This window comes from Heptranchias perlo, chromosome 31, assembly GCF_035084215.1.
Source record: "Heptranchias perlo isolate sHepPer1 chromosome 31, sHepPer1.hap1, whole genome shotgun sequence".
Classification (NCBI taxonomy): Eukaryota; Metazoa; Chordata; class Chondrichthyes; order Hexanchiformes; family Hexanchidae; genus Heptranchias; species Heptranchias perlo.
In genome coordinates this window covers 36,487,333-36,510,159 of record NC_090355.1, presented here as the reverse complement: position 1 = coordinate 36,510,159, position 22,827 = coordinate 36,487,333, and the positions used below count along the sequence as shown (strand labels likewise).

Below are 22,827 nucleotides of genomic sequence, written 5' to 3'. Positions count from 1 at the left end.
TGTGAGGTGGTACATTTTAGTAGGAATAATGAGTAGGCCACATACTGCTTGGAAAATAAGAGTCTAAATGGAGTAGAGGAGCAGAGGGATTTAGGGTTACAGATACACAAGTCACTAAAAGTAGCTTAATAAGACCATTTAAAAAAAAAAGCAAACCAAGGACTGGGGTTCATTTCTAGAGGGATAGGAACATAGGAACAGGAGTAGGCCATTCAGCCCCTTGTGCCTGCTCTGTCATTTGATAAGATCATGGCTGATCTGTGATCTAACTCCATATACCTGCCTTTGGCCCATATCCTTTAATACCTTTGGTTGCCAAAAAGCTATCTATCTCACATTTAAATTTAGCAATTGAGCTAGTATCAATTGCCGTTTGCGGAAGAGAGTTCCAAACTTCTACAACCCTTTGTGTGTAGAAATGTTTTCTAATCTCGCTCCTGAAAGGTCTGGCTCTAATTTTTAGACTGTGCCCCCTACTCCTAAAATCCCCAGCCAGCGGAAATAGTTTCTCTCTATCCACCCTATCTGTTCCCCTTATCTGTAGGGATAGAATTGAAAAGCAGGGAAGTTATGTTAAACTTGTATAGAACCTTGGTTAGACCACACTTGGAGTGCTGTGCACAGTTCTGGACTCCATATTATAAAAAGGATATAGAGGCACTGGAGAAGGTACAAAAATGATTTACAGGGATGATACCAGAAATTAGGTTATACCTGTCAGGAAAGATTAAACTGGCTGGGGGCCTTTTTCTGTAGAAAAGAGAAGCCTGAGAGGTGACCTGATAGAGGTCTTCAAGATAATGAAAGTATTTGATAGGGTAGACGTAGAGAAAATGTTTCCACTTGTGGGAGAGACAGAACTAGGGGCTATAAATATAAGATAGTTACTAACAAACCCAATAAGGAATTCAGGAGAAACTTCTTTACCCAGAGAGCGGTGAGAATGTGGAACTCGCTCCCACAAGGAGTAGTCGAGGTGAATAGTGTGGATAAATTTAAGGAGAAGCTCGATAAACACATGAGGGAGAAAGGAATAGAAGGATATGCTGATAGGGTGAGATGAAGTAGGGAGGGAGGAGGCTCGTGTGGAGCATAAACACCGGGATAGACCAGTTGGGCCGAGTGGCCTGTTTCTGTGCTGTACATTCTTTGTAACCGGGTGTTGGAAGGTGGGATTAGAATGGGCACCTGGTTGTTCTTCGAGCCGGCGCGGACACGATGGGCCGAATGGCCCCCTTCTGTGCTGTATCTTTTCTTTGGTTCTTCTATGGTTCTTTGTAATAGGTTTGTGTTTTTAAGACTGGTAATTAAATCATCGCTGGTGTTTAAAAAGGTTTGGTGGAGAAATGTTATAATGAATGTTATAATATGCTTTCTCTGACTTGGTCCATGGAAGAATCTGCTGCTGTAACAGGGAACTGGTTGGTATTCTGGGGTAAAAGATCTTCTCCATCAAACCCATCAGATGAGGTCAGAATCGGACTGTGATACTTTCCATGGTTGAGAAGCCCGACAACATTCACTGTTTTGGCTCATGAAATTTGGCCAGTTGGGTGAGGTGCCCGGGGGTGGGAGGCATTGCCCGTGGAGCCCGTCCCTCAGCGAGAGTCCGCGCCCTGTGGGGGGTGGGGAGAATTGTAGTGACCAGCATTACTGTGGTAGCATAGACGCGGAGGTAGGGCTGGGAGAGGGAGCGGAGATTGACCGGAGCTGATCAAACCTGTGTGCATCGGATTAAAACTCTTTGCATTTTTTAATTGAGATTAATTTGCAAAATGGATTAATTAAGGAGCCAAATAGAGGAACGACAGTCTTATCCTGATCCAATCATAACAAGCCTTGGGAAATCCGTCCGTGTTTCATCAGGAGAACAATTTGGAGACATTATTTATATAAAAGTCAGTGTTTGCTAGTTTGGGGCCAGGGCTCTGGAATCGAGCGAGCTGCACAGAGGCAGTGTGGCACACGGGGAGAGGGGGGGCGGCGCGCAGGGCGAGGGCGGGGCGGGGAGAGGGGGGCAGAGGTGAGCATGCAGAGGGGATGTTGCCGGATATTAATGAAGGAGCAGCAAGCTGCAGTGTTCGTTCCCGTCGAGTTGCTAGGAACCTGGTGAGAGAGGGGAGGCAGCCAACGCCTGCAGTAGAAGCAGCTTCCTGTGTCGGGCTGTCCTGTGCCTACCAGCACGTATCAGTAATCAACACAGGAAACCAGGAGGCAGCCAGCAAGGGAGGGGGGGCGGTGCAAAACCATCGAGGAATCCCCAGCAGAGGGGCCAGGGATCCTGCTGCAAGGGGGAGGCTTTTGGCAGAAGTCCCTCGGATAGAAACAGGGCTCTGAAGTAGCGTGAAAGTTGCCTGTAATCTGGGAGCGCATTGAGAGAAGCATCTGATTATCACCCCTGTATAACACACAGCCACGGTTTGCTATTGTCTCACAACATCCTTACATACTTCCATGTAGAATTAATGATTTTGAAATGCAGTGACTGTTATGTAGGTAAATGTAGCAGCTGTTTTGTGCACAAAATCCATCACCAGATCTGTTTGTTTTTTGTGGTAATGGTTGAGGGAGGCATTGGCCAGGATTCTGGGAGAACTCCCCTGCGGTTCTTCGAATACTGTCACAGGAGCTTTAACATTCATCTGAGTTACAGCAACAGGTAGAAATGGCCTCGGATTAACGTCTCAACCAGAGAATTAGCCCCCGGACTGTACACCGCTCCCTGGGGAGTAGTAGCATTGCTGGGGAGGGGAGGGGAGGGTCCGCGCGGACCGGGGGGGAGGGGAGGGTCCGCGCGGACCGGGGGGGGGGGGAGGGGAGGGTCCGCGCAGACCGGGGGGAGGGGAGGGGAGGGTCCGCACGGACCGGGGGGGAGGGGAGGGGAGGGGAGGGTCCGCGCGGACCGGAGGGGAGGGTCCGCGCGGACCGGGGGGAGGGGAGGGGAGGGGAGGGTCCGCGCGGACCGGGGGGAGGGGAGGGGAGGGTCCGTGCGGACCGGGGGGGAGGGGAGGGGAGGGTCCGCGCGGACCGGAGGGGAGGGGAGGGTCCGCGCGGACCAGGGGGAGGGGAGGGGAGGGTCCGGGGGGAGGGGAGAGGCAGTGAGTCGGGGGGATGCTGGATGTCTCCACAGCTGGCGATGGAGCAGTGTTTGGTGACCCCTGGGAGAGGTTGTAAACTGTATGTGGGATGAGAGACGCAGCAGTGAAGTTGCCTCTTCAGTCTGCACAGACCGACTGTAGGGAGATGTGGTGAGGCTCTGCCCCTGCATTGATCCCGTGTGAAGCCCACAGCAGTCGATCTGCAGCGGGTTACTCGCCACTTGGACGCAGACTTTGGGACCTCCAGCAACTGCCACGTTTCTCTCGGGACCTGGACACTGGGTGTTCAATCAGGGCGTTCATTCACGGGATGCTGTGGGAGCTGTGGAAAGTGCTGTCATTGTGAATTGCTGCTCCCAGCTCTCCGTGATCCTCACTGTCTGGGGGATGTTCTCGATTCCTGTCTCGAGGCTTTAGGCCCTACAATTAGACAGATTGTTTCCCTGAGGCGTGCTGCTTGCCCTGGCTGAGACTGAAAAAAAACCCCTTGTGATAAGGTTTAATCTGTTAATCTGTTAATTTTGTTACCTCCAGACTTGACTATTCCAATGCTCTCCTGGTCGGCCTCCCATCTTCCACCCTCCGTAAACTTCAGCTCATCCAAAACTCTGCCCCCTGTATCCTAACTCGCACCAAGTCCCGTTCACCCATCACCCCCTGTGCTCGCTGACCTACATTGGCTCCCGGTCCGGAACACCTCGATTTTGAAATTCTCATCCTTGTGTTCAAATCCCTCTATGGCCTCGCCCCCTCCCTATATCTCTGTAACTTCCTCCAGCCCCACAACCCTCCGAGATCTCTGCGCTCCTCCAATTCCTGCTTCTTGCACATCCCCAATTTTAATCGCTCAAAGTGCCTTCAGCTGCCTCGGCCCTAAGCTCTCGAATTCCCTCCCTAAACCTCCCCACCTCTCTCTCCTCTTTTTAAGATGCTCCTTAAAACCTACCTCTTTGACCGAGCTTTTGGTCACCTGACCTAATATCTCCTGATGTGGCTCGGGGTCAAATTTTGACTGATTACGCACCTGTGAAGCACATTGGGACGTTAAAGGCGCTATATAAATGCAAGTTGTTGGGGTACAGTACTGGTGGGTAGAGGTCTGTCACTGTATAACACTAGGGTACAGTATTGGTGGGTACAGGTCTGTCACTGTATAAGACTAGGGTACAGTACTGGTGGGTACAGGTCTGTCACTGTATAACACTAGGGTACAGTACTGGTGGGTACAGGTCTGTCACTGTATAACACTGGGGTACAGTACTGGTGGGTACAGGTCTGTCGCTGTATAACACTGGGGTACAGTACTGGTGGGTACAGGTCTGTCGCTGTATAACACGGGTACAGTACTGGTGGGTACAGGTCTGTCACTGTATAACACTGGGGTACAGTACTGGTGGGTACAGGTCTGTCACTGTAAAACACTGGGGTACAGTACTGGTGGGTACAGGTCTGTCACTGTATAACACTGGGGTACAGTACTGGTGGGTACAGGTCTGTCACTGTATAACACTGGGGTACAGTACTGGTGGGTACAGGTCTGTCACTGTATAACACTGGGGTACAGTACTGGTGGGTACAGGTCTGTCACTGTATAACACTGGGGTACAGTACTGGTGGGTACAGGTCTGTCACTGTATAACACTGGGGTACAGTACTGGTGGGTACAGGTCTGTCACTGTATAACACTGGGGTACAGTACTGGTGGGTACAGGTCTGTCACTGTATAACACTGGGGTACAGTACTGGTGGGTACAGGTCTGTCACTGTATAACACTGGGGTATAGTACTGGTGGGTACAGGTCTGTCACTGTATAACACTGGGGTACAGTACTGGTGGGTACAGGTCTGTCACTGTATAACACTGGGGTACAGTACTGGTGGGTACAGGTCTGTCACTGTATAACACTGGGGTACAGTACTGGTGGGTACAGGTCTGTCACTGTATAACACTGGGGTACAGTACTGGTGGGTACAGGTCTGTCACTGTATAACACTAGGGTACAGTACTGGTGGGTACAGGTCTGTCACTGTATAACACTGGGGTACAGTACTGGTGGGTACAGGTCTGTCACTGTATAACACTGGGGTACAGTACTGGTGGGTACAGGTCTGTCACTGTATAACACTGGGGTACAGTACTGGTGGGTACAGGTCTGTCACTGTATAACACTGGGGTACAGTACTGGTGGGTACAGGTCTGTCACTGTATAATACTGGGGTACAGTACTGGTGGGTACAGGTCTGTCACTGTATAACACTGGGGTACAGTACTGGGGGTACAGGTCTGTCACTGTATAACACTGGAGTACAGTACTGGGGGTACAGGTCTGTCACTGTATAACACTGGGGTACAGTACTGGTGGGTACAGGTCTGTCACTGTATAACACTGGGGTACAGTACTGGTGGGTACAGGTCTGTCACTGTGTAACACTGGGGTACAGTACTGGTGGGTACAGGTCTGTCACTGTGTAACACTGGGGTACAGTACTGGGGGTACAGGTCTATCACTGTATAACACTGGGGTACAGTACTGGGGGGACAGGTCTGTCACTGTATAACACTAGGGTACAGTACTGGGGGGTACAGGTCTGTCCCTGTATAACACTGGGGTACAGTACTGGTGGGTACAGGTCTGTCACTGTATAACACTGGGGTACAGTACTGGTGGGTACAGGTCTGTCACTGTGTAACACTGGGGTACAGTACTGGTGGGTACAGGTCTGTCACTGTGTAACACTGGGGTACAGTACTGGTGGGTACAGGTCTGTCACTGTGTAACACTGGGGTACAGTACTGGTAGGTACAGGTCTGTCACTGTGTAACACTGGGGTACAGTACTGGTGGGTACAGGTCTGTCACTGTATAACACTGGGGTACAGTACTGGTGGGTACAGGTCTGTCACTGTATAACACTGGGGTACAGTACTGGGGGGTACAGGTCTGTCACTGTATAACACTGGGGTACAGTACTGGTGGGTACAGGTCTGTCACTGTATAACACTGGGGTACAGTACTGGTGGGTACAGGTCTGTCACTGTATAATACTGGGGTACAGTACTGGTGGGTACAGGTCTGTCACTGTGTAACACTGGGGTACAGTACTGGTAGGTACAGGTCTGTCACTGTGTAACACTGGGGTACAGTACTGGTGGGTACAGGTCTGTCCCTGTATAACACTGGGGTACAGTACTGGTGGGTACAGGTCTGTCCCTGTATAACACTGGGGTACAGTACTGGGGGGACAGGTCTGTCACTGTATAACACTGGGGTACAGTACTGGGGGGACTGGTCTGTCACTGTATAACACTGGGGTACAGTACTGGGGGGACAGGTCTGTCACTGTACTGTTATTATTGAATCTGCTCCCACCGCCCTTTCAGGCAGCGCATTCCAGATCAGAACTCACTGCTTAAAAACATTTCTACTCATCTCCCCTCTGGTTCTTTTCCCAATTACCTTAAATCTGTGTCCTCTGGTTACCGACCCTCCTATCACTGGAAACAGTTTCTCCTCATTTACTCTTATCAAAAATCCTCATGATTTTGAATACCTCTATTAAATCTCCCCTTAACCGTCTCTGCTCTAAGGTGGATCAGCTTCTCCAGCCTCTCCATATAACTGAAGTTCCTCATCGATGGTACTATTCTTAAATCTCCTCTAAGGCCTTGACATTCTTACTAAAATGTGGTGCCCAGAATTGGCCGGGAGTTAACCAGCTGAGGCCTAACCAGTGTTTTATGAAGGTTCAACATAACTTCCTTGCTTTTGTACTCTATGCCTTTATTTATAAAGATCCGGTATGCTCTTTTTTTTAATGGCTTTACCAACTTGTCCTGCCACTTTCAAAGATTTATGTATGTGAACCCCCAGATCTCTCTGTTCCTGCACCCCCTTTAATATTGAATTGTTTAATTTGAATGTCTGTCTGGGACACTGGGCCTTCTCGCTGTGTTTTAGCGCTGAGCTGCCTTGTCTGTTTTCTGGAGAGGGTTGGATTCTAACGTTGCATTTTCCTGTTAACAGAGGGTGCAGTTGCTGCTCCTTCCTGCACTGCATTCTGAGGACTAGATGGCAGGGCCCAGTCTATGCTAAGATCTCAGCTGGAACAGCGGGAGGGGCACTACAGCTGGCGTAAGTTCCCCTGGGTCAGGGAGGGGAGGATCAGCCCGGCTTCATGCTCCTGATCAAGGTCGGGCTAGGCTATGATGCCTCTGCAGTTGAATATGCCCACCAGAGGGTGCCCGGCAACTGTGGAACCCACACCCCAGCTCAAGGCAGCGCCTTCAATAGGGAGAATGGGGCAAAAAAAAGATTTTAAAATAAACCCCACAGCAGCCTGGGGTGCGACACAGGCAAGAGAGGGCAGTGTTTCTGAAATGTGATTGTTTATGTGAGTTGTTTCCACAGTCGGGAGGAGTTTTCTTGCATGATGTTGAGCTGGGCCCTCAACAATTCTCCATGTTCTCGCCTGCAGCTGTACAAGAGGAGAGACAGCGGGGTAAGGACAGGAATGAGAACGAGGTGGAGTCGACGAGCAGCGCCAATGAGGACATGCCAGTGGAGAAGATCGTGGAGGCGGAGCTGGCCGTCGAACCCAAGACCGAGACTTACATCGACTCCAACCTCGGCATGGGCAGCAGTTCGGTGAGTGCCCGCACCACACGACAATACGCCCCAGTGCCCGCACTGCACTGCAGGGCAACACGTCCCAGTGCCCGCACTGCACTGCAGGGCAACACGTCCCAGTGCCCGCACTGCACTGCACTGCAGGGCAACACGTCCCAGTGCCCGCACTGCACTGCAGGGCAACACGTCCCAGTGCCCGCACTGCACTGCAGGGCAACACGTCCCAGTGCCCGCACCGCACTGCAGGGCAACACGTCCCAGTGCCCGCACCGCACTGCAGGGCAACACTGCCCGCACTGCACTGCAGGGCAACACGTCCCAGTGCCCGCACTGCACTGCAGGGCAACACGTCCCAGTGCCCGCACTGCACTGCAGGGCAACGCGTCCCAGTGCCCGCACCGCACTGCAGGGCAACACGTCCCTCTGCCCACACCGCACTGCAGGGCAACACACCCCACTGCCCGCACTGCACTGCAGGGCAACACGTCCCAGTGCCCGCACCACACGACAATACGTCCCAGTGCCCGCACCACACGACAATACGTCCCAGTGCCCGCACCAAACGACAATACGTCCCAGTGCCCGCACCAAACGACAATACGTCCCAGTGCCCGCACCGCACTGCAGGGCAACACGTCCCACTGCCCACACCGCACTGCAGGGCAACACACCCCAGTGCCCGCACCGCACTGCAGGGCAACACGTCCCAGTGCCCGGCCGCACTGCAGGGCAACACGTCGCAGTGCCCGGCCGCACTGCAGGGCAACACGTCCCAGTGCCCGCGCCGCACTGCAGGGCAACACGTCCCAGTGCCCGCACCGCACTGCAGGGCAACACGTCCCAGTGCCCGCACCGCACTGCAGGGCAACACGTCCCAGTGCCCGCACCGCACTGCAGGGCAACACGTCCCAGTGCCCGCACCGCACTGCAGGGCAACACGTCCCAGTGCCCGCACCGCACTGCAGGGCAACACGTCCCAGTGCCCGCACCGCACTGCAGGGCAACACGTCCCAGTGCCCGCACCGCACGGCAGGGCAACACGTCCCAGTGCCCACCCCTCTTCTCAATTACTGTTTGTTGTTAACGTTCTGCAGGTTATGAAATGTTACGTTTGTGTTTTCAACGGTTTGAGATCTCCCTGTCCCTCCCTAGGTCATGAGCTGATTGGGTTCCAGTGGTTAGGCTGTGCACTGGCCTGCAGCAACGCCCCACTTTCTCCAGGCCACCACTTCCCTCAACCCCTGCCCCTGCCCCTGCCCCGTCATGCGCCCCAACATGCTGCTTCTCCAGGATGAGCAGAAATTACCTCCAGTTAAATATTGGGAAGACCGACGCCATTGTCTTTGGTCCTCGCCACAAACTCCGTTCCCTGGCCACCGACTCCATCCCTCTCCCTGGCCACTGACTCCATCCCTCTCCCTGGCCACCGACTCCATCCCTCTCCCTGGCCACTGTCTGAGGCTAAACCAGACCGTTCGCAACTATTTGACCCTGAGATGAGTTTCTGACCCCATATCCGCTCCATCACCAAGACCGCCTACTTCCACCTCCATAATATCACCACTCTCTGTTCCACCTCAGCTCATCTGCTGCTGAAACCTCATCCATGCTTTTGTCACCTCTACTCTTGACTATTCCAATGCTCTCCTGGACGGCCTCCCATCTTCCATCCCCCATAAACTTGAGCTCATCCAAAACTCTGCTGCCCGTATCCTAACCCGCACCAAGTCCTGTATCTAACCCTGTACCTGCCCCGGGAGTGTTTGATAGGACAGTGTAGAGGGAGCTTTACTCTGTATCTAACCCTGTACCTGCCCTGGGAGCAAAGAAGTTATGATGAACCTTTATAAAACACTGGTTTGGCCACAACTGGAGTATTGTGTCCAGTTCTGGGCACCGCACTTTAAGAAAGATGTGAAAGCCTTAGAGAGGGTGCAGAAAAGATTTACTAGAATGATTCCAGGGATGAGGGACTTTAGTTACGTGGATAGACTGGAGAAGCTGGGGTTGTTCTCCTTGGAACAGAGAAGGTTGAGAGGAGATTTGATCGAGGTGTTCAAAATCATGAAGGGTCTAGACAGAGTAGATAGAGAGAAACTGTTCCCATTGGCAGAAGGGTCAAGAACCAGAGGACATAGATTTAAGGTGATTGGCAAAAGAAGCAAAGGTGACATGAGGAAAAACTTTTTTATGCTGCGAGTGGTTGTGATCAGGAAAGCACTGCCCGAGGGGGTGGTGGAGGCAGATTCAATCATGGCCTTCAAAAGGGAACTGGATAAGTACTTGAAAGGAAAAAATTGCAGGGCTACGGGGATAGGGCGGGGGAGTGGGACTGGCTGGACATGATGGGCCGAATGGCCTCCTTCCGTGCTGTAACCTTTCTATGATGGGACAGTGTAGAGGGAGCTTTACTCTGGATCTAAACCGTGCTGTACCTGCCCTGGGAGTGTTTGATGGGACAGTGTAGAGGGAGCTTTACTCTGTATCTAACCCTGTACCTGCCCTGGGAGTGTTTGATGGGACAGTGTAGAGGGAGCTTTACTCTGTATCTAACCCATGCTGTACCTGCCCTGGGAGTGTTTGATGGGACAGTGTAGAGGGAGCTTTACTCTGTATCTCACCCATGCTGTACCTGCCCTGGGAGTGTTTGATGGGACAGTGTAGAGGGAGCTTTACTCTGTATCTAACCCATGCTGTACCTGCCCTGGGAGTGTTTGATGGGACAGTGTAGAGGGAGCTTTACTCTGTGTGTAGCCCTCAACCTGCCCTGGGAGTGTTTGATTCCCCATCATAAAATCTCTCAGCCTGTTGAGCACCAAGTTCATCTTTTTATGAAACCTGCAGCAATATGGTTGTGTTGACCTTGGGCTGCAGTGAGCTTTATCTGAGCACGACAAGGAACAGATATTAGAGGTTGTTAGTGTAATTTTTCTGCTTCGATTGGCACAGTCTGTGTGATGCCTTGAGCTGGCAGGCTGTGCCCGTCACTTGCTGTGAGTCTCTGGCCTTTCTCTGTTGCTGGGCTCCGAGACAACCTCTGAAGTTCTCAGCCTCCAGTGTTAGCCCGGGGAGTTGCCGAGAGTGGGGTGACTTTAGAGACTATACTCAGAAACCTGGTAGAGACAGTGTAGGGGCTGGGGGCACTGTAGATGCGGTCAGTAATTGAAGGAAACACCTGTCAATTTGCTCCGTGAGGTCTCTGTCCTGCACCAGTGACTGGAGGCTGGACAATCCTGTTCTGTCTTTGTGTCACCCTGTCTGTGTGTGTGTGTGTGTGTGTGTGTGTGTGTGTGTGTGCTCTCTCTCTCTCTCCCTCCCCCCTCTGTCTCTGTCTCTGTCTCTCTCTTCCCACCCTCCCCCCTGTCTGTCTCTCTCTCCCTCCCCCCTGTCTGTCTGTCTCTCCCTCCCCCCTGTCTGTCTCTGTCTCTGTCTCTCTCTCTTTCCCCTCCCCCTCTGTCTGTCTCTCTATCGCTCCCCCCTCTGTCTGTCTCTCTATCGCTCCCCCCTTTGTCTGTCTCTCTATCGCTCCCCCCTCTGTCTGTCTCTCTATCGCTCCCCCCTCTGTCTGTCTCTCTATCGCTCCCCCCTCTGTCTGTCTCTCTATCGCTCCCCCCTCTGTCTGTCTCTCTATCGCTCCCCCCTCTGTCTGTCTCTCTATCGCTCCCCCCTCTGTCTGTCTCTCTATTGCTCCCCCCCTCTGTTTGTGTCTCTCTCTATCGGTTCCCCCCCCCCGTCTCTCTCTGTCTCACTCCCCCCCTTTTTTTATTCATTCATGGGATGTGGGCGTCGCTGGCGAGGCCGGCATTTATTGCCCATCCCTAATTGCCCTTGAGAAGGTGGTGGTGAGCCGCCTTCTTGAACCGCTGCAGTCCGTGTGGTGAAGGTTCTCCCACAGTGCCGTTAGGAAGGGAGTTCCAGGATTTTGACCCAGCGACGATGAAGGAACGGCCGATATATTTCCAAGTCGGGATGGTGTGTGACTTGGAGGGGAACGTGCAGGTGGTGTTGTTCCCATGTGCCTGCTGCTCTTGTCCTTCTAGGTGGTAGAGGTCGCGGGTTTGGGAGGTGCTGTCGAAGAAGCCTTGGCGAGTTGCTGCAGTGCATCCTGTGGATGGTGCACACTGCAGCCACTGTGCGCCGGTGGTGAAGGGAGTGAATGTTAAGGGTGGTGGATGGGGTGCCAATCAAGCGGGCTGCTTTGTCCTGGATGGTGTCGAGCTTCTTGAGTGTTATTGGAGCTGCACTCATCCAGGCAAGTGGAGAGTATTCCATCACACTCCTGACTTGTGCCTTGTAGATAGTGGAAAGGCTTTGGGGAGTCAGGAGGTGAGTCACTCGCCGCAGAATACCCAGCCTCTGACCTGCTCTCGTAGCCACAGTATTTACGTGGCTGGTCCAGTTAAGTTTCTGGTCAATGGTCTCTGTCTCTCGCTCTCTCGCTCTGTTTTTCCGTCTCTCGCTCTGTTTTTCCGTCTCTCGCTCTGTTTTTCCGTCTCTCGCTCTGTTTTTCCGTCTCTCGCTCTGTTTTTCTGTCTCTCGCTCTGTTTTTCTGTCTCTCGCTCTGTTTTTCCGTCTCTCGCTCTGTTTTTCCGTCTCTCGCTCTGTTTTTCCGTCTCTCGCTCTGTTTTTCCGTCTCTCGCTCTGTTTTTCCGTCATTCGCTCTGTTTTTCCGTCTCTCGCTCTGTTTTTCTGTCTCTCGCTCTGTTTTTCTGTCTCTCGCTCTGTTTTTCTGTCTCTCGCTCTGTTTTTCTGTCTCTCGCTCTGTTTTTCTGTCTCTCGCTCTGTTTTTCCGTCTCTCGCTCTGTTTTTCCGTCTCGCTCTGTTTTTCCGTCTCTCGCTCTCTCGCTCTGTTTTTCCGTCTCTCGCTCTGTTTTTCCGTCTCTCGCTCTGTTTTTCCGTCTCTCGCTCTCTCGCTCTGTTTTTCCGTCTCTCGCTCTGTTTTTCCGTCTCTCGCTCTGTTTTTCCGTCTCTCGCTCTGTTTTTCTGTCTCTCGCGCTGTCGCTCTGTTTTTCCGTCTCTCGCTCTGTTTTTCCGTCTCTCGCTCTGTTTTTCCGTCTCTCGCTCTGTTTTTCCGTCTCTCGCTCTGTTTTTCCGTCTCTCGCTCTGTTTTTCCGTCTCTCGCTCTGTTTTTCCGTCTCTCGCTCTGTTTTTCCGTCTCTCGCTCTGTTTTTCCGCCTCTCGCTCTCTCGCTCTGTTTTTCCGCCTCTCGCTCTCTCTCTCTGTTTTTCCGCCTCTCGCTCTCTCGCTCTGTTTTTCCGTCTCTCGCTCTCTCGCTCTGTTTTTCTGTCTCTCGCTCTGTTTTTCCGTCTCTCGCTCTCTTGCTCTGTTTTTCCGTCTCTCGCTCTGTTTTTCCGTCTCTCGCTCTGTTTTTCCGTCTCTCGCTCTGTTTTTCCGTCTCTCGCTCTGTTTTTCCGTCTCTCGCTCTGTTTTTCCGTCTCTCGCTCTGTTTTTCCGTCTCTCGCTCTGTTTTTCCGTCTCTCGCTCTGTTTTTCCGTCTCTCGCTCTGTTTTTCCGCCTCTCGCTCTCTCTCTCTGTTTTTCCGTCTCTCGCTCTCTCTCTCTGTTTTTCCGTCTCTCGCTCTGTTTTTCCGTCTCTCGCTCTGTATTAACGTCTCTCGCTCTGTTTTTCCGTCTCTCGCTCTGTTTTTCCGTCTCTCGCTCTGTTTTTCCGTCTCTCGCTCTGTTTTTCCGTCTCTCGCTCTGTTTTTCCGTCTCTCGCTCTGTTTTTCCGTCTCTCGCTCTGTTTTTCCGTCTCTCGCTCTGTTTTTCCGTCTCTCGCTCTGTTTTTCCGTCTCTCGCTCTGTTTTTCCGTCTCTCGCTCTGTTTTTCCGTCTCTCGCTCTGTTTTTCCGTCTCTCGCTCTGTTTTTCCGTCTCTCGCTCTGTTTTTCCGTCTCTCGCTCTGTTTTTCCGCCTCTCGCTCTGTTTTTCCGTCTCGCTCTCTCGCTCTGTTTTTCCGTCTCTCGCTCTGTTTTTCCGTCTCTCGCTCTGTTTTTCCGTCTCTCGCTCTGTTTTTCCGTCTCTCGCTCTGTTTTTCCGTCTCTCGCTCTGTTTTTCCGTCTCTCGCTCTGTTTTTCCGTCTCTCGCTCTGTTTTTCCGTCTCTCGCTCTGTTTTTCCGTCTCTCGCTCTCTCTTTCCGTCTCTCGCTCTCTCTTTCCGTCTCTCGCTCTCTCTTTCCGTCTCTCGCTCTGTTTTTCCGCCTCTCGCTCTCTCGCTCTGTTTTTCCGTCTCTCGCTCTGTTTTTCCGTCTCTCGCTCTGTTTTTCCGTCTCTCGCTCTCTCGCTCTGTTTTTCCGTCTCTCGCTCTGTTTTTCCGTCTCTCGCTCTGTTTTTCCGTCTCTCGCTCTGTTTTTCCGTCTCTCGCTCTGTTTTTCCGTCTCTCGCTCTCTCGCTCTGTTTTTCCATCTCTCGCTCTGTTTTTCCGTCTCTCGCTCTGTTTTTCCGTCTCTCGCTCTGTTTTTCCGTCTCTCGCTCTGTTTTTCCGTCTCTCGCTCTGTTTTTCCGTCTCTCGCTCTGTTTTTCCGTCTCTCGCTCTGTTTTTCCGTCTCTCGCTCTGTTTTTCCGTCTCTCGCTCTGTTTTTCCGTCTCTCGCTCTGTTTTTCCGTCTCTCGCTCTGTTTTTCCGTCTCTCGCTCTGTTTTTCCGCCTCTCGCTCTGTTTTTCCGCCTCTCGCTCTGTTTTTCCGTCTCTCGCGCTCTCTTTCCGTCTCTCGCTCTGTTTTTCCGTCTCTCGCTCTGTTTTTCCGTCTCTCGCTCTGTTTTTCCGTCTCTCGCTCTCTCTTTCCGTCTCTCGCTCTGTTTTTCCATCTCTCGCTCTGTTTTTCCATCTCTCGCTCTGTTTTTCCATCTCTCGCTCTGTTTTTCCGTCTCTCGCTCTGTTTTTCCGTCTCTCGCTCTGTTTTTCCGTCTCTCGCTCTCTCGCTCTGTTTTTCCGTCTCTCGCTCTGTTTTTCCGTCTCTCGCTCTGTTTTTCCGTCTCTCGCTCTGTTTTTCCGTCTCTCGCTCTGTTTTTCCGTCTCTCGCTCTGTTTTTCCGTCTCTCGCTCTGTTTTTCCGTCTCTCGCTCTGTTTTTCCGTCTCTCGCTCTGTTTTTCCGTCTCTCGCGCTCTCGCTCTATTTTTCTGTGTCTCACTCTCTCGTTCTCTAGCTCTCTCTTTTTCTCTTTTTCTGTCTCTCTCTCGATAGATAGCTTTCTAGGCATAAAAGGCATCAAGGGGTTTGGGGAGAGAGCGGGAATATGGTATTGAGATAGAGGATCAGCCATGATCATATTGAATGGCAGAGCAGGCTTGAAGGGCCGAATGGCCTACTCCTGCTCCTATTTTCTATGTTTCTGTTTCTGTCTTTCTCTCTCTCTCTTTCTCTCTCTCCCTGTTTCTCTGTCTCTCTCTCTCTCTTTCTCACTCTCCCTCTATCTCTCTCTGTCTCTCTCTCTCTGTTTCTGTCTCTCTCACACTCCCTCTGTTTCTCTCTCTCACTCCCTCTGTTTCTCTCTCTCACTCTCCCTCTGTTTCTCTCTGTCTCTCTGTTTTTCTCTCACTGTTTCTCTCTCTCTCTTTCTGTTTCTCTCTCTCTCTTTCTGTTTCTCTCTCTCTCTTTCTGTTTCTCTCTCTCTCTTTCTCTCTCTCTTTCTCTCTCTCTTTCTTCTCTCTCTTTCTCTCTCTCTCTCTCTCTCTGTTTCTCTTTCTCTCTCTCTCTTTCTGTTTCTCGTTCTCTCTCTCCCCCTCTCTCTGTCTCTCTCTGTTTCTCTCTCTGTTTCTCTCTCTGTTTCTCTCTCTCTCTGCTTCTCTCTCTCTCTGCTTCTCTCTCTCTCTCTTTCTCTCTCTGTTTCTCTCTCTCTCTGTTTCTCTCTCTCTCTGTTTCTCTCTCTCTTTCTCTCTCTCTCTTTCTCTCTCTCTCTGTATCTCTCTTTCTGTTTCTCTCTTTCTGTTTCTCTATTTCAGTTTCTCTCCCTCTCTCTGTTTCTCTCTCTCTGTTTCTCTCTCTCTGTTTCTCTCTCTCTGTTTCTCTCTCTCTGTTTCTCTCTCTCTGTTTCTCTCTCTCTCTGGGCCTATTGCTCTCTTCCTTCAGGGGTGCTTGAGTTTCAAAATAGCGTTGCATTTCCAAACTAATCTCCCGTGCATCTGGCTGGGCTGAGCCGGGGGCCTGGTCCAGGGGTGAAGGGGGAACTCGAGCAGCTTCGATCTGAATCCCCGCTTTGTTCTGTGCAGCTTGTTTTGATGTAATGAAAATAGACCCCGGCTCTCTGAGAGACTGGGAGGCTTTTCACCATTTCACAGACATTGGAAAGAAAGAATGAATGTGCAAGCATTAAATTTCAGGGCTTTCCAGTGGCTGCGGTTTGGAGTCTGTAATTTTAACCCTTGATCAGCCATATTGCTGCCCTAGTTTCTGGGAGGTGTTTTCACTCAGCTCGGTCACTCCATCTCCACCACCAGTGAGCCAGCTGGTGAGAACTACTTCAAACCCTGGCCTTACTCGAAGGGTTACTGGCTGCACAACCGAATAACTGTGATTCAAAACGACAAGTTGGTAAACTGGAAGGCGCGGCCTGCTCCAGTCGCCTGTCCAGGGCCTCTTGTAGCAGCATCAAGCTGCGACAGGACACCATTCCTTCTGCCTCGTCTAGACTGAACACCAGGTGGAGGGAGACAGACCTCAAATGCAAAGATGTTGGTGATTATTGAAAGAAGAAAGAAAGACTTGCATTTCTATCACCACCTCAGGACGTCCCAAAGCGCTTCACAGCCAATTAAATACTTTTGAAGTGCAGTTACTGTTGTAATGTAGGAAACGCAGCAGCCAATTTGCGCACAGCAAGATCCCACAAACAGCAATAAGACAAATGACCAGATAATCTGTTTTAGTGATGTTGGTTGGGAGTAAATATTGACCAGGACACCGGGGAGAACTCCCCCTGCTCTTTTTCCAATAGTGGCTGTGGGACCTTTTATATCCATTTGAGAGGGCAGATGGGGCCTCGATCGACAGTCTCATCCAAAAGACGGCATCTCCGACGGCGCAGCGCTCCCTCAGCGCCGACCCCCTCCGACGGCGCGGCGCTCCCTCAGCGCCGACCCCCTCCGACGGCGCGGCGCTCCCTCAGCGCCGACCCCCTCCGACGGCGCGGCGCTCCCTCAGCGCCGACCCCCTCCGACGGCGCGGCGCTCCCTCAGCGCCGACCCCCTCCGACGGCGCGGCGCTCCCTCAGCGCCGACCCCCTCCGACGGCGCGGCGCTCCCTCAGCGCCGGCCCCCTCCGACGGCGCGGCGCTCCCTCAGCGCCGGCCCCCTCCGACGGCGCGGCGCTCCCTCAGCGCCGGCCCCCTCCGACGGCGCGGCGCTCCCTCAGCGCCGGCCCCCTCCGACGGCGCGGCGCTCCCTCAGCGCCGGCCCCCTCCGACGGCGCGGCGCTCCCTCAGCGCCGGCCCCCTCCGACGGCGCGGCGCTCCCTCAGCGCCGACCCCCTCCGACGGCGCGGCGCTCCCTCAGCACCGGCCCCCTCCGACGGCGCGGCGCTCCCTCAGCGCCGACCCCCTCCGACAGTGCAGCGCTCCCTCAGCGCCGCACTGGGAGTGCAAGCCTGGATTTTGTGCTCAAGTTGCTGGAGTGGGGCTCGATGCCACGACCTTCTGACTCCGAGGCGAGAGTGGTACTCACCGAGCCAGGGCTGACCGGAGGCCTGAAACACCTTAGCCCGATGGGAGAGATGTGAAAACCAGGTTGCCTGGTTTGTTATGTAAATCTTAATTTCCCCATTGGATAGTTGGAGGCACAATTCCACTCATCTGATTGGATATTTTGAATGGAAACGAGCAGCTCCTCGCTGCTGGGGTGTAATGTCTATGATCGGGGCTCCCTCACGTGGCAGGAAGCAAATGCTGCAGCCAAACCATTCCCAATGCTATGTGAATACAGCACTCTCTGTTCCTGGGGCTTTCTGCTTCTCTGCCCCATCTCCCCTGACGCCACTGACTCTCACTGGGGTACGGGTTCCCTTCTCTCCTGAAGGTGCAAACTCTCATTGAGACGGAAGCCAGCATCTTCCTGGGCCGTATGTCCTGGTACCATACCGGGCAGGGTTTCCACCCTCACTGTGTACTTTCTGCTCTCTTTTTTTTAAATTCATGGACTAGGTGTTAGCCGTGGCTCAGTGGGTGCACTCTCACCTCGAAGTCAGAAGGTCGCGGGTTCAAGTCCCATTCCAGAGACTTGAGCACATCGTGCAGCGCTGGAGTGTCAGCTTGGATTATCAGAGATGTCATTAAACCGAGGCCCGTCTGTCCTCTCAGGTGGATGTAAAAGATCCCATGACGCTATTTCAAAGAAGAGCAGGGGAGTTCTCCCCGGTGGCCAGGCCAATATTTATCCCTCAACCAACATCAGTGAAACAGATGATCTGGTCATTATCACAGTGCAGTTTGTGGGATCTCGCAGTTTCCTACATTACAACAGTGCCTACACTGCAGAAGAACTTTTTTGATTGTAAAGCGCTTTGGGACAAACCTAGAACTTAACTTAAACTTAGTTTGTATTCCGTAAGTACATAAGAAATAGGAGCAGGAGTAGGCCATTCGGCCCCTCGAGCATGCTCCGCCATTCAATAACATCATGGCTGATCTTCGACCTCAACTCCACTTTCCCGCCCGATCCCCATATCCCTTGATTCCCCCCCGAGTCCAAAAATCTATCGCTCTCAGTCTTGAATATATTCATCGACTCAGCATCCACAGTCCTCTGGGGTAGAGAATTCCAAAGATTCACAACCCTCTGAGTGAAGAAATTCCTCCTTCTCTCAGTCTTAAATGGCCGAGCCCTTATCCTACGATTATGCCCCTTAGTTTTAGACTCTGCAGCCAGGGGAAACAGCCTCTCCGCATCCACCCTGTCAAGCCCCCTCAGAATCTTATATGCTTCAATGCGATCGCCCCTCATTCTTCTAAACTCCAGAGGACATAGGCCCATTCTACTCAATTCCCTTGAGTTTAGAAGGAGATCTGATCGAGGTGTTTAAATTATTAAAGGATTTGATAGGGTCGATAGAGAGATACTATTGCCTGATGGGGGGTGTCTAGAACAAGGGGGCAGAACCTTAAAATTAGAGCCAGGCCGTTCAGGGGTGATGTCAGGAAGCATTTCATCACACAAAGGGGAGTGGGAATCTGGAACTCTCTCCCCCAAAAGGCTGTGGATGCTGGGGGTCGAGACTGAGATTGATCGATTTTTATTGGGTGAGGGGATTAAGGGTTACGGAACCAAGGCGGGTAAATGGAGTTAAGATACAGATCAGCCATGATCTAATTGAATAGCGGAACAGGATCGAGGGGCTGAATGGCCTCCTCCTGTTCCTGTGTAGAACGTGAAAGGTGCTTATATAAGTGCAAGTTCCTTCTTTGACTAAGCTTTGATTTTGATATTGACCGCCAGCTCTGGCAGATCCACGAATTGATGCCTTACTACGTGTGTTGTTGTTGTAATATTTTTCTTTCCCTGCCAGCCGAACGATCCCGTCACCAACATCTGCCAAGCAGCAGACAAACAGCTGTTCACCCTGGTCGAGTGGGCAAAGCGGATCCCACACTTCTCAGAGCTCCCATTGGACGACCAGGTTATCCTCTTGAGGGCAGGTAACTACAAGCATTTGTTCTGTTAACCCTTGCCATGCTATCCCATCGACCATACTGGTCTGTGCCATGCTATCCCATCGACCATACTGGTCTGTGCCATGCTATCCCATCGACCATACTGGTCTGTGCCATGCTATCCCATCGACCGTACTAGTCTGTGCCATGCTATCCCATCGACCGTACTAGTCTGTGCCATGCTATCCCATCGACCGTACTAGTCTGTGCCATGCTATCCCATCGACCGTACTAGTCTGTGCCATGCTATCCCATCGACCGTACTGGTCTGTGCCATGCTATCCCATCGACCGTACTGGTCTGTGCCATGCTATCCCATCGACCGTACTAGTCTGTGCCATGCTATCCCATCGACCGTACTAGTCTGTGCCATGCTATCCCATCGACCGTACTAGTCTGTGCCGTGCTATCCCATCGACCGTACTGGTCTGTGCCGTGCTATCCCATCGACCGTACTGGTCTGTGCCATGCTATCCCATCGACCGTACTGGTCTGTGCCATGCTATCCCATCGACCGTACTGGTCTGTGCCATGCTATCCCATCGACCGTACTGGTCTGTGCCATGCTATCCCATCGACCGTACTGGTCTGTGCCATGCTATCCCGGGTCGGGGGAGTGCGGGAGGGGGCCCCGGGGGGGTGGGGGGCGCGAGGGCAGTGCGGGAGGGGGCCCCGGGGGGGGGGGAGGCGAGGCAGTGCGGGAGGGGGTGCCGGGGGTGGGGGAGTGCGGGAGGGGCGCGGTATAACGAGCGCAGAGAGCCTCCGAGGATCCCATGGGGATTGAGAGCCAGGAAAGACATGGCTGCACGAAGGATCAGAGGGTGGTGTGTGTTTCCGGGGCAAAGAACCGGTGACTGGGGAAAGGGATCCTGAAGAGATGGGAGGTTTGGAGTAACTTTAGACGTTGCCTCTTGTCTGTTGATTGTGACAGTGAGGAGAGCTCACTGCGAGATATGGGGCTGAGCTCAGCTGGTCTCCCGCTCTGGGTAGCGAGCTCGTAATATTGATAGAGTTATGTCGGTGTCTAATATGGATCAATGATCCTGATTAAACAAACTGGAGCAGAACAAGACAGGACTGGTCCTCATCGCACCCCCTGAATCGACCTTAAACCAGGGCTTGTGTCCATTACTGAGGTCAATTTCCCCAACGTCGGGAACTGAAATATTAAAACCCTGAGTAATATTTAGTGAAAGCAAAAGGAACCCAGGTGGATAAATGGAGTTAAGATACAAATCAGCCCTGATCTAATTGAATGGCCTCCTCCTTTTCCTATGTAAAAACAACTTGCATTTATATAGCGCCTTAAACATAGTGAAACGTCCCGAGGAGCTTCACAGGAGCGATTATCAGACAAAATTTGACACCGAGCCACATAAGGAGATATTAGGACAGGTGACCAAAAGCTCGGTCAAAGAGGTAGGTTTTAAGGAGCGTCTTAAAGGAGGAGAGAGAGGGGGAGAGGGAGGTTTAGGGAGGGAATTCCAGAGCTTCCAGACTGGATACAGGAGCAGACTGAGGGTCACTCGGAGAGGCCGACACCTCGTTACAATGAAGAGTTTTTGCTGGGTCTTCATTGTAATTGTAACGAGGTCTTTAAAATGGGTGAAAAGACAGATTTATTTATTTACTACCCAGGATGTAGAGGGACTCCTTTCTCCATCCAGGCTGGGTCCCCTCTCTCCACACCTCCCCTCTCTCCACACCTCCCCTCTCTCCACACCTCCCCTCTCTCCACACCTCCCCTCTCTCCTCACCTCCCCTCTCTCCACACCTCCCCTCTCTCCTCACCTCCCCTCTCTCCTCACCTCCCCTCTCTCCACACCTCCCCTCTCTCCACACCTCCCCTCTCTCCACACCTCCCCTCTCTCCTCACCTCCCCTCTCTCCTCACCTCCCCTCTCTCCACACCTCCCCTCTCTCCTCACCTCCCCTCTCTCCACACCTCCCCTCTCTCCTCACCTCCCCTCTCTCCTCACCTCCCCTCTCTCCACACCTCCCCTCTCTCCACACCTCCCTCTCTCCTCACCTCCCTCTCTCCACACCTCCCCTCTCTCCACACCTCCCCTCTCTCCACACCTCCCCTCTCTCCACACCTCCCCTCTCTCCACACCTCCCCTCTCTCCACACCTCCCCTCTCTCCTCACCTCCCCTCTCTCCTCACCTCCCCTCTCTCCTCACCTCCCCTCTCTCCACACCTCCCCTCTCTCCACACCTCCCCTCTCTCCACACCTCCCCTCTCTCCTCACCTCCCCTCTCTCCACACCTCCCCTCTCTCCTCACCTCCCTCTCTCCACACCTCCCCTCTCTCCTCACCTCCCCTCTCTCCACACCTCCCCCCTCTCCACACCTCCCTCTCTCCTCACCTCCCCTCTCTCCTCACCTCCCCTCTCTCCTCCCCTCCCCTCACTTCTCCTCCCCTCCCCTCACTTCTCCTCCCCTCCCCTCCCCTCACTTCTCCTCCCCTCCCCTCTCTCCACACCTCCCCTCTCTCCTCACCTCCCCTCTCTCCACACCTCCCCTCTCTCCTCACCTCCCCTCTCTCCACACCTCCCCTCTCTCCTCACCTCCCCTCTCTCCACACCTCCCCTCTCTCCTCACCTCCCCTCTCTCCACACCTCCCCTCTCTCCACACCTCCCCTCTCTCCTCACCTCCCCTCTCTCCACACCTCCCCTCTCTCCTCACCTCCCCTCTCTCCACACCTCCCCTCTCTCCTCACCTCCCCTCTCTCCACACCTCCCCTCTCTCCTCCCCTCCCCTCTCTCCTCCCCTCCCCTCTCTCCTCCCCTCCCCTCCCTGCATGGTTGAGAGCGGGGTGGATTGTAACACTGACCTGATTTTGCCATCACATCACACAGGCATGAAGCTGCTGCTTGTTGTTGCGAGAAGGAAGTTACTGTTTCTCGTAAAACGAGGGGTGAGCTAGTTCCAGCTGGGGAGGAGGGACAGCGGTGCGGACTGCTACAATCCGCCACTGCCCCCAGGGCTGAGGAGGGGGGAGTCAGCCAGGGTTCCTGCTCCTGATCACTGTCCAGTGACCCCTGGGTTAGAGAGAGGGGAAATCAGCCAGGATTCCCACTCCTGATCACTGTCCAGTGACCCCTGGGTTAGAGAGAGGGGAAATCAGCCAGGATTCCTGCTCCTGATCACTGTCCAGTGACCCCTGGGTTAGAGAGAGGGGAAATCAGCCCGGGTTCCCGCTCCTGATCACTGTCCAGTGACCCCTCCTGGAAAGTTCGGGTTTGGACGTTGGTCAAGGACCGGATCAGCTTAGATGCGATGCCCTCATGGTTGAATATTCTGCTGACGCTCGCTGTCTAAACTCACGTGTAGAGGGCAACCAATTGGGTGCGGGGGTACGGGTGGCACTGCAGCCTGTGGCACCCGTACCCCTGCACCCCCCCGCATGCGTGCCCCCCTGCACGCCTGTACCCCATCGAGAGTTGGCGCCTGTGGGAGAGAAGGTGGG

General features: G+C 53.2%; 1 protein-coding gene across 1 annotated transcript in view; it reads left to right on the top strand.

Moving 5' to 3' along the window:
* LOC137300745 (retinoic acid receptor RXR-alpha-A) overlaps window positions 1-22,827 on the top strand; it is a 44,379-nt gene that overhangs the window by 6,168 nt on the left and 15,384 nt on the right. Inside the window, exons 3-4 of the mRNA XM_067970018.1 lie at window positions 7,574-7,743; window positions 19,214-19,343. Coding sequence (XP_067826119.1) covers window positions 7,574-7,743; window positions 19,214-19,343 — 300 coding nt within the window. The remainder of the gene's footprint in view (window positions 1-7,573; window positions 7,744-19,213; window positions 19,344-22,827) is intronic.